General features: G+C 39.0%; 1 protein-coding gene across 1 annotated transcript in view; it reads left to right on the top strand.

The window, feature by feature from the left end:
* The window catches only part of LOC118341759 (cytoplasmic dynein 2 heavy chain 1), a gene marked incomplete in the record, with an annotated part of 105,682 nt that overhangs the window by 85,593 nt on the left and 10,744 nt on the right, over nt 1-9,345 (top strand). Inside the window, 3 exon segments of the mRNA XM_035680126.1 lie at nt 5,660-5,776; nt 7,713-7,820; nt 8,159-8,260. Coding sequence (XP_035536019.1) covers nt 5,660-5,776; nt 7,713-7,820; nt 8,159-8,260 — 327 coding nt within the window.

Below are 9,345 nucleotides of genomic sequence, written 5' to 3' on the forward strand. Positions count from 1 at the left end.
TGTGTGTGTGTGTGTCTTTTTTCCCATCATCCTCGGGGACCTCCAGCGATGATGTTGAGGACGGCGGCTGAAGTTGTGTTTCTTTAATAATCTAATTCAACAACACAATTACCAAGTGTCAAACTGCGGAGCGAGCGGCCGACGGAGTGACGGCGACGCTTCGTTTGTTTTTGTTGTTGTTTTTTTTAAAAACAATCATCAGATAAATTACAATCCAGATCTCGAAAATATATAAATCTCCTCTTGAGGTGGAAAATAGTTTTATTAATAGTGATGTTAGGTTCCATGGCAACGGAGGATGCAGGACTGTGATTGGTTGATGGGTTACTAATGTTTGTGCTACAGTTCACCAGATTTACAGAAGAATAAACAATGTTTTCATTTTAAAAACTATTGTGAAAAATATTAATAATAAGACTTAACATGCTAGCACAGGGTGCAGCAACTTTTACAAAAATAAACATTTTAAATGGAGCATCTAAACATATTTAATTAAGCCTTAAAATGCTAATTTCACTGATTCCACACATCAAGGATACCGGTACAGCAGCAGCGTTGGTGGTGAACGTAAACAAATCTGTTGACGCACTATTAAATTATCTATTTTCCACTGAGATTTTTCTTATTTTTGGATTTAAAATACAGACTAGAAACTTCCACTAGCAACAGATGTAGAGGAAAAGCCACCAGGTAACATAAGATACACGTTTTAGTTGACAAAATGTTTAAAAAAAAAAATAAAATATATATATATATTTGGTGTAATGGCTTTAATTAATTAATAATTCATATAATATTTTTGTATATTTATATTTTCAAAGCCACAGGGAGCTGTCAGAAAGGTGCTAAAGAGCCACTTTGGCAGCTATTTGTTCATAAACTAGATTTACTGGACCAAGTCAACCTTTGACCTGATGATGGCGGCACATTAAAAGTTACAGGTTCTGTATGTAACTGTCAGAAAACAGTGACACCTGTGGCCGTTGACTGAACTGCAGTCAGCGTTGGTTGTCTGTAGACGGAAAGCGAGCGTCATCCTGGTGACATACACGTATTTTATCTGCACTAAGTAGCTCGCCGTTTACAGATCACACTATCAGCTAAACACAAAAGCCACAGTCAGCTGGTCAACTAGCTTAGCATAGGCTAACTTAAGGTTAGTTAGACGCCTTACATTATTGAGTCTGATGCTTTTTATTGTTCTTATTCTTACAATACGTTGTCACTTTGAAGCAGACGAAGAAAAAGGGAATATTGAGTCCAAGGTGAGAAGAACAAGCAGAGTTTTACCTGCTGATGAAGGATCTGTCACTGTCTCTCTCTCCACTGGAGGTTCCTCCGCAGGCTGTCGCCATTCTCTGCCCACATTTTGGCACCGGCGGCTACAAGAAGCTGAGCCGTCTCTACCGTCTCTCTCTCTCATCTGCTCTCATCTGAAAAATCACAAGACACTAAAACTTATTACAAAGACTAAAATCATGATTGACACAATTTCAGATGAAAGAAACATACTTTTTCTGCAACTCTCAGCTAGAAGAAAACAATCATTTGCTTTGTACCTTTTACCTTCGTTACATTATTTCCTGTTGGCTAAAATCAACACCGTTCGTCATAAGACAAGTAAAGTAATTTGTCATGTTGTCCATCTTTATATACATCGAAGGTTTTAACCTGGATGTCTCTCACCAAGGGCGACCAAGGCTTTGTTTGGGGGATAGTTTCGACCTAAAATGATTTCACGGTTTTCTCTTTTTTTTATTGCGTAAGAAAGTCAAAGCTGCTTTTTTTTATTTATTTTTTTTATAATTCATTACAAAATCGAAAGGCCACTTGTTGACTGACTCAACTAACATTTCCACTCCATATATATTATTATAACAGTACAATTAGCGAGCACGCCAAGGTTAGCCAGCCAGAGCAGCCCTGAGACTGGACGAAGCTATCTGATAGTTAGCATGAGATAACAGAGCGGTGAACCACTGTGAGAGGACATCACATCTTATTCTTGTCTTCATGTTGGCTATATTTCTTCCATTAAATGTAGGCTACTCAATGTTTTCACCATGTTTTCCTGCAGTCTGTTGTTGTTGTTGTTCCAGCTCCAAAGTTTCGAATCAGAAATGAACCTTGAGACAGAAAAGGGACATTTTGTGTCATAAAATATGTTCTTGGGCAATATCCAGTCTGGTGTAATAAAGACCGAGCTCATTCCTGTTCTTCTTTCTGTCCCCATCCCTCTCTCTCTCCTTCTTCTTTTTTTTCTCTCCCCCCTCTGTCCTCCACCTCTCCTTCCCTCTCTGCCCTTCATCCCCCCTTCTCTTTATCACTCCGCTCATAAAACCTGCTCATCCAGAAAGAACAGACTTTAGAGGAGGATGAGAGAGGGAAGGGAGGAAGAGAGAAATGAATGAGGGAGAAAGACGAGGAGCGATTTAAGGAAGGAGAGAGATTTAAGAGCAGTATTTGTGTAATTTCAAGCTCAAATCAATTCATTTCCACTCACGGTTGAGTGTTAAATTCAACTTTAGTGAACTTGAAATCATCGGCCGTTGATCAGTTTTTTTGTGCCGACCTCTGGAGGAACCGACGGCAATATCACTTTAGCTGCGTCGCGCCATTTAATCTCACATAACCTGCTTTTTGCTGGAGTGTTAACGGCTCCACGAGAGAGAGCTACAATACGTCTACTGGACCAAATGTGGCATCTCTTGAATTTACTTTTTTTAAAGGCACCATGTGTTATTTTTGAGTGTTAAATCACTTTTTATTGGCAATTTGTTAACAGGTTGTAACATAACTTATAAAATAAGACTGTGGGCTGATTTCAAGTCGTTCCTTTGGACGACTGCAGGTCGGAGCTTCAGTAAAATCAAAGGATGTGACGTTCCCGACTGTCTTCTCTCTCTGCTTCCCTACAGCTAACGTTCAGCTTATAAATGGAGTCCTTCAGGAGGCCCCGTTTCATCATTGAGTGAACTGATGACTCCTGAATAAAGAATTTTATGGATATTTTATATTATACTTAATGCATAACAACAATAGTACAGAATAACTGATAAACTGTAATAGATTAACCCTCATAGATAAAGAAATAACTGCAGGAATTTGAGTTTTTCAGATATTTTTAGGAACTTTTTACACAATNNATTACATATCAGACAGTGAAAGCTCTTAATAATAATAACAATCCTGCATTCAACTCTTCAAAATTGAACTCTTAAATAATGATCTAAACTTTAAAAATAACAATTTCATGTCGTTTTCTACATTGAAATGAATTAAAAGGCAGATTTCTTACACTCTTTAAAACCAATAAGGCCTCATGACCCCTGGTGAAGCTTTGGCGACCCCTAGTGGGGGGTCCCGACCCACAGATTGGGAACCACGAATGACCGACCACAACACAAGAGTCTAAAGTCAAAGCTTGTGAATATTATGGTTTAGCTGACTTAACGTTAGCTTGCTTGCTAACGAGAACACAGCACTCACTCACGAAAGGTCATATAATTTACCATCAGGTCAAATATTTTAACACATTTAACTCCTTTAACTTCCTCCTTGTTCATTACAGGTCGGTGGTCGGTGTTTATTGTACATTCTGTTACCGTGCTTTCGTTCAGCAGCATAAATTTTCACTGTGGTTTCGGCAGAATTGACTACAGTTTTCCTCTAACTAACAAATAAACTGGAAAAAATAAACTCTGAAAAGTGTCTGAGAAATCCACTTTTTACCCAACCGACAGTTGAGTTTCAAACTAAACACTCACCCAGGTTTACGTAGGAAACGTAGATAATTTCCAAGATATTTGGTCATTTGAGTCAAATTCCAGGTTGTTTCCATGTCTTGAAAACCAGTCTCTAAATTTTCCAGGTTTTCCAGGACACACGTGTGAATTTCGCCTGTGAGAGGGAGAAAAGGAGGAGAGGGAGGTGAGGCAGGAAAAGAGACATAAAAAAAGAGATTAAGTGAGAGAGAGCAGGTCTCAAGGTGACTAGTCATTGTCCTAATTCTGCTTTTAAAACAGCTAAAGAGGCCAAAAACACAACTCTCCCTCCTCAATTCTCCCATTTTCCTCTTATGTCTCTCTCTCTCTCTCCTCTATTCCTGCCATCTTCACTGAAAGAGGCTACAACCATCACCCGTCTCCCTCTCTCTCTCTCTCTCTCTGTCTTTTTTTATCTTAATTTATGCTCTCTCCTTTCCTTAAAGACCCCTGTCACTTTCTGTGGGCTGGGCACTTAACCACACGCGCACACACAGTGAACAGAGCCGCAGGGACAGTCAGTTTTGGTGGATGCCATTTAAAATAAATGCATAAGCTTAGTGTAAATGACCCGACATGGTCGTAAAGGTCCTAAATGTCTACTGAGGATTCCCTTTGAGTTTACCGATACAATGTATGATGTGTGCTCGCAATGCAAAAGATGAGTATTTAGTAGGGACTAGCAAGCAAAAATCATAATTAAGATATTAGTGATAGTACCGTTGTATATCTTGGTAAATAGCACCCATGCTTGTGTTTTTTTACACAATGTACTGCTCAGTAGATGTCTTTATTCAGCGTCATCTAGACTAAGACAGTAGTCCCACAATTAAAAGCAGTGGACCACAATCTGGGATTACATGAATTAAAGTGAAGGCCTTAACTAAATTGACTACATCCAGTGTGATTAAAAATCAACTTCCTCCCACATAGACATAGACAGGCTTGTAACTTTTTCTTCCCAGTTGGTTATGACAGTAAATGCAGTTGCTGCCTGGTAGTCACTGGTTGAGATAAGAATACATCTTAATATATTTAAATCCCTATATATTTGAACCCCAATATATTTCAAATCTCCATCCTCAGCTGCCCTCATTTTTACTGCTGTCAGGGTGAAGTTCTAGATTAGCTATCTGGGTTTTTTATCCTCTCTCTTTCCCTCTCTCCCTCTCTCTCTCTTTTCCATACAGACACACACACGCACGCACGTACGCATACATATACACACATTTTCCCTCCTGAGCGGAGAAGATAAAGCAGGTGTTAGTAAAGAGTACTCCTGGCCCAAATGAAAGCCATTTATCAGACGCTTTTCCTTCCTCACAACACACACATATATAGAAACTCACACAACCACACAAACACACACTGAGTCAAGATAAAAGCACTATCCAGGACTCTAAGCCTGAAGCTAAGCATGCTTGATTAGGTGTGTAAGGAACTGTTAGGAGATGTGTTTGGGGTTTCGCCTTTTTTCACTTGTAATATTCCAGGACATGAAGCACTGTCACTGGAGAGTGTAGCCACCATAGCATTTTTTTAATCATACATTGTTTTTGGGTGAAATTATCAAAAGTGCACATTTATTCAATTTGTATTTTCACAGACGACAGGTGTGATTTACTAAATACCACACGTACCTTTTTGTCTACATACTGAGGGTTATTGTCATCAGTTATATCTCTCCGTCTTATTACCGTATATGAGGGAAGTTGTTAGCAACATGGGCCATTTATTTTTGGGCGACCTTTTACAAGCGTGCTACAGGATCTGTCTCATAAACAAATGCAATGCTCAGATGACTAATTCATGAAACAGGTACATCTGTTCCACTTCTACAACGTAGTTGCTAAATTGATTCATTTGTTTGTGTTTATAATTGATTGACTTCACAGGTGATTTCCCAACTGCGTGTCCTGAGCCGCTCAGTAGCAACAGGTTCCAAGTTTGACAGGGAGCTCTGGTCGAATGGACTTTCACCGGTCCTCTACTTGTGGAAGAAACTCAACCAGGTCAGTTCTATTTTTTCCTGCCCAGTTCATCTTTCCCACTCTTCATAGTGCTTTTCTTAAACTGAAAACTCACACTAGTCTAGTCTTTAGCAAGAATAGAACCTTTTTATCTATATTGGCTATTTTCTGCCTATCAAACTGCAAAGCTGGCTTGATTTTATCTTAATCAACATATTTATAAAGGTCTCTGTGTATCTGAATCTTAACCTCAAGCCCAAAAATTGTACTGGGAATCACAGGAATACTGTGTTATGAAGTCTGGAAAATATATGATAATTTCCAGATCACTGAAACTCTATAATTACCTCCATATCTTATACCATTTTGTCCTCAGACTTATAGTACCTGTAAAGTAATTTACCAATAGATTAGTTACAAAAACACCATTGTTTTTTTTGTAGTTCTTTTGAAGCTTTGATAGTTTCATGCTAGTCTTCATTTGTATGTCCAATCATGTATTTACATTGCCCGTACAGCAACTACTCTACATTAAAAGCTGTGAAAGCTCATTGGAAAATAGTAGGGTCTAATTGAGCACTGTCTGTGATGGCCACTGGCTTGCCTAGTCAAGCAGCACTCCTCTGTGTGGTTGCTTGGAGACCGGCACCTTTTCAAATCAAAAGGACATCTACCCCTACATTAAATAATTTAGCCAGCATATTCCCTCTCTCACACTCTGCCTCTCTTTTATTCAATCTCATGCTGTAAATCACACATGCTCTTCCTCTCCCTTTTTCCCTCATTTGCACGTATACCTCCCGCTCTTTCCCTCTCTCTTTCTACACCTCTCTCTCTCTCGCTCTCTCTCAGCCCCTTGCAGGCAGAGTTGTTTGGTACTTACTGAGAGGAGAATGATTGACTGTGTTAATTGTCACCATTGTATCACCAGCTAGCTTCCCATAGATCACAATCTACCTCTGACTGCTTTCAATTAACTGGCCCTTTGTCGTCAGCTAACCTTTGGTGTTTGACCATCAGTGGAAGTGTGTTCCCCGAAGTATAGCTTAAATGTACATCCTTTTTGTGTGTGTGTGTGTGTGTGTGTGTGTGTTTGGGTGTTAAGGTTGATGTTCAACTTGAATGTGTATGTGCATGCTTTTGTGTGTAGAGATATGCATGTATTTATTTTGACAAATCTTTATGTAGTCTGGTCCGAGGGGAGAAGCATAAGACAGCAGATACTGTTTATTTGGCTGTGAAGTTACATTTTTGAAAAGAGACAATAGCAGAGCTGTAGTCAAGCAGAATGTTTTCTCATTGTCTCATTTATCTCATGCTCTCCATTGTCTGCATTCCTGCTATCCCTCTCCCTCTCTTTCCTCCACTCCGCACTTACTGAGTAGATGCGAGGAAAACAAAACAGGGTGCAGGTACAGAGTGTGACATCTGCAATGGAATACATACAAAAAATACACAAAAATATCAGAGCTGGTTCACATCTGCACATATTTGTGTTTGTACATAAATACACGTCCTTGGTGTACTTAAAATAGATCTAAGTGATAACTAATGTAAAACAATTTGTCCTCCTGGTTTGCACTACAGAGAAAGAGAAACTATTTCCTATATTATTTATATCTCATTATTGTGGAGGAGCCAAGAACCGTAGAATTTATGTATGTTGAGCTAAGGGAACCCACTGGGATCACTGGGAAGACTGTAGTAATGGAAGAAATAATTTGTAAGAAAAAGGATAGCATATGCTGATGCACAGCAGCAGTTACAAAACAGATTATACATCTTCCTTGAAATAATACTATGTCCATGCTAGAGTGTAGTAGACAATTTAAGGAGACTGATTTACAACAGTGTTCCAGTGATAAAGCAATGCTAGGACAATTGTACAATATTATACATCAAGGCTTGAAGCACTACAGCCCGAGGTAAAGATATCTATCTATCCTATCAATATACCAATATGTCTTTCTGTATACAGGGTTCTACTCTGATCCACCAGAAGGTGGCCCCACCTACAGAAAGTCAGGGGTCACCAGTCCTGTCATTCATCGTTCTGGAGCAGTTCAACGGCATCCGCCTGGTCCAGGTGTGTCAACCAGTGCTCTTACCAACGACAAACATTTTTACATGATGGCTAATCCTGCATTACATTGTAGTTGGTTTCATACATTCATACTACTGTATTTGTGAATGTTAACTAAATACTTTTTTTAAAAAGCAAAATAACTCGCTGAAAGTGGGAAAGATAACTAACTACATCTTGGGTCACAGAGCACACCAATAAGCCCAGTCAGTCCTTAACAGGGCCTGTCAAAATGAACCAGTTCACAGCAATCAAATGGCAAGGTGTCAGGTGACACTCCAGGTACCAGTGCTCTAACACGTTGGCACAGTATGTACACTAAACTGTAATTGTTGTCACAGAGTATCCACCAATCCCTGGCTGCACTGAGCAAGGTCATCAGAGGGACCCAACTGCTAACTCCTGAAGTCCAAAAACTGGCCACTGCCCTGCTCAATCAAGAGGTAAGAAAGAAAGAAAGAAAGAAAGAAAGAAAGGAATAAAGAACAAAAAATGTGATTCATAGAGTTTGTATGTAGGAGTATAAACAGCAAGTACTGTAAATGCTAGTTTGTTGGTACATACAAATCTACTACATTTTGAAGACAAATTATAATTGGGACTTAGTTTATTCAAAAGATGAAAATGGTCTTATATTGCACTTGTTACATGGTATCAAATTTGCATACTACAGCCTTCCTGTGTCTTGTAAGTCATTTGAGATACACTATATTTTGCACATTGTTTTGATCTTTGATTCATCTCATCATAAAATATACAATTAGGTTTGACTAAAGTGTAAAATCCCACACTGTGATGAAGATGTGGCCACAGGGGCAGGTACACATACAGTACGGTATACAGAGCTGACTTGTAGACATCTAGCAAACACGGCATGTATCCTTGTGTGTGTCCCCAGGCTGAGATGAGGACAAAGGGGATATGATGAGGTGGTAGAGGAGAGATGCACAATCAACCTTTTACTCCTTCTGTTTGTAATCTCCTGAGAGAAGCCTTGGGCGTGATTCCTTCTTAACTGCTTCCCTCCTCTCTCTTTTTATATTAATCAGCAAGTCTTTAGTCTGATTCATATATCTCTCCCAGCCAACATTCTACAGTTTTCCTCTTTCTTTTTTGATCTATCGGCCCTCTAACATATTCCTTCACTACAATTATATATATTTCTTTCTGGCAATTCCATGCTCATGGTCACAGTAAACCAAGGACAATCATGTTAGCCAAAATGATTTTAAAAATGTATGATTTCCTCATTTCATTTAAGTGTCAATCTGCTTTAAGTTTCCACAATTGAGGACGCTTCATAGTGCGTAATGACTGACCTATGTAACTTAGTATATAAAACAGATGAGCTCTCATTCCTGTTTAATAAATCTATACTGTTTCCCCTCCCTCCTTTGAATTTAACTGGTAAAACACCCATGGCCCAAAGTATGCAGAGTAGTTTTACCATAGCCTGTTTTTTTTTACATATTTTTTGGGGCTTTTATTGCCTTTATATGATAGAGACAGCCGAAGATAGACAGGAAAG

The sequence above is a fragment of the Morone saxatilis genome, unplaced genomic scaffold (assembly GCF_004916995.1).
Source record: "Morone saxatilis isolate NCDOM2014 unplaced genomic scaffold, NCSU_SB_2.0 Contig8, whole genome shotgun sequence".
Lineage (NCBI taxonomy): Eukaryota > Metazoa > Chordata > Actinopteri > Moronidae > Morone > Morone saxatilis.